At 52.7% G+C, this 1,543-nt stretch overlaps 1 protein-coding gene across 1 annotated transcript; it reads right to left on the reverse strand.

Annotated features, from left to right (window-relative positions):
* Nucleotides 1-375: 375 nt before the first annotated feature.
* ETH_00004445 (uncharacterized protein) lies at nucleotides 376-900 on the reverse strand (the record flags this gene model as incomplete). Its single annotated transcript, XM_013379186.1, has 1 exon — nucleotides 376-900. A coding segment is annotated over one exon (525 nt), but the record flags the coding sequence as incomplete, so codon positions are not given.
* Between the last annotated feature and the right edge of the window lie 643 nt (nucleotides 901-1,543).

Below are 1,543 nucleotides of genomic sequence, written 5' to 3' on the forward strand. Positions count from 1 at the left end.
TGCTGCAGCTGCCGCTGCTGCTGCAGCAGCTGCGCGCAGCAGCAGGATCTGTCTTTCTGGATTTCCAGTTCTTCGAGGGTTTATCGAAGTTAATTGGAATTAATAAAAGTCTTTTTAATTTCATTTTCAAAAAAGCTGCTGCTGCTGCTGCTGCTGCTGCATCTCCCGAGGCAGGTGGCGTGGGGTGTACATACACCTCAGCTCCCCGCGCGTCCCACTTTTCAGTTTTTTCCATTTTTCCATTTTTTGCTTCTTTTTGTTTATTTTTAATCCTTTTTAGTTCCTTTTAATTCTATTTTATTTTATTTTGTCTTGTTTTGTTTTATGTTTTTCATTTTTATTCTTTTTTCTTCATTCTTTTTTGTTTTCCACTTTTCATTTCCTCCATTTCTTTCTCCACTTTCCACTTCCTGCGTCTTTTCGTTTCGTTTTCACTTTTAAATCCAATTGTGTCTTTCCCCTTTTATCCTGCTGCTGCTGCTGCTGCTGCTGTTCATTCTCCTGCTGCTTCTTGTCCTGCTGCTTCTTGTCCTGCTGCTGCTGCCTCTCGTCTTCATCCCTATTCCGCTGCTGCTGCTGCTGCTGCTGTTTCTTGTCCTCGTTCGTATTCACCCGCTGTCGCTGCTGCTGCTGCTGCTGCGGCCCCCCCCCCGCGCCTCCCCCCCATCCCCCCCCGCTGCTGCTGCTGCTGCTGCTGCTGCTGCTGCTGCTGCTGCAGTCGCTGCTGCCCTCGCTGACGGGGCTGGGGTTTCTGCGGCGAGACGCGGGGGGGGCCCTGGAGGAGCGGCTGGGGATAATAGAGTTCGTGCTGCTGCTGAACGGGCGGCAGCAGCAGCAGCTGCAGCAGCTGCTCAGCAGCAAAAACCTTTTTTCGAAGCAGCTCCCCAAAATGCCCAGAGACTACATCAGCAAACTTGTTCTCGACAGATTCCACTTCACCTTTGCCCTCCGGAAGCAGCAGCAAATTGTTGCTGCTGTTTGCTTCAAGCCCTACTTCCCCCAGGCACGCAAACCCTAAACCCTAAACCCTAAACCCTCCGCCTCCCGCCACCCCCCAGGCCCACCCGCGGGCCCACCACGCGCCTAGCTAGCTAGCTAGCTAGCTAGCTAGCTACTACGTGGCTAGCTAGCTAGCCAGCTAGCTAGCTAGCTAGCTGGCTAGCTAGCTAGCTGGCTAGCTAGCTAGCTAGCTATGTGGCTAGCTAGCTAACTAGCTGTGTGGCTACCTAGCTAGCTAGCTAGTTATGTGGCTAGCTAGCTAGCTATGTGGCTAGCTAGCTAGCTGGCTAGCTAGCTAGCCAGCTAGCTAGCTAGCTAGCTAGCCACATAGCTAGCCAGCTATGTGGGGGTTTGCGACGCTGAAGGGAGCGTGTGTTGCTGCCGCTGCTGCTCGTTCTCGTGTTGAAATGGCCCCTGCTGCTGCTGCTGCTGCTGCTGCTGCTGCTGCTTAGCGTTTCGCTGAAATAGCGTTTTTGGCAGTTGCTGCTGCTGAGCAAGTGAAGGGCTACGGGACAAGACTTATGAGCCACTTGAAGGAACTCGT

This window comes from Eimeria tenella, genomic scaffold (genome assembly GCF_000499545.2).
Source record: "Eimeria tenella Houghton genomic scaffold, Eth_scaff1552, whole genome shotgun sequence".
In the NCBI taxonomy this organism is placed as follows: Eukaryota; Apicomplexa; class Conoidasida; order Eucoccidiorida; family Eimeriidae; genus Eimeria; species Eimeria tenella.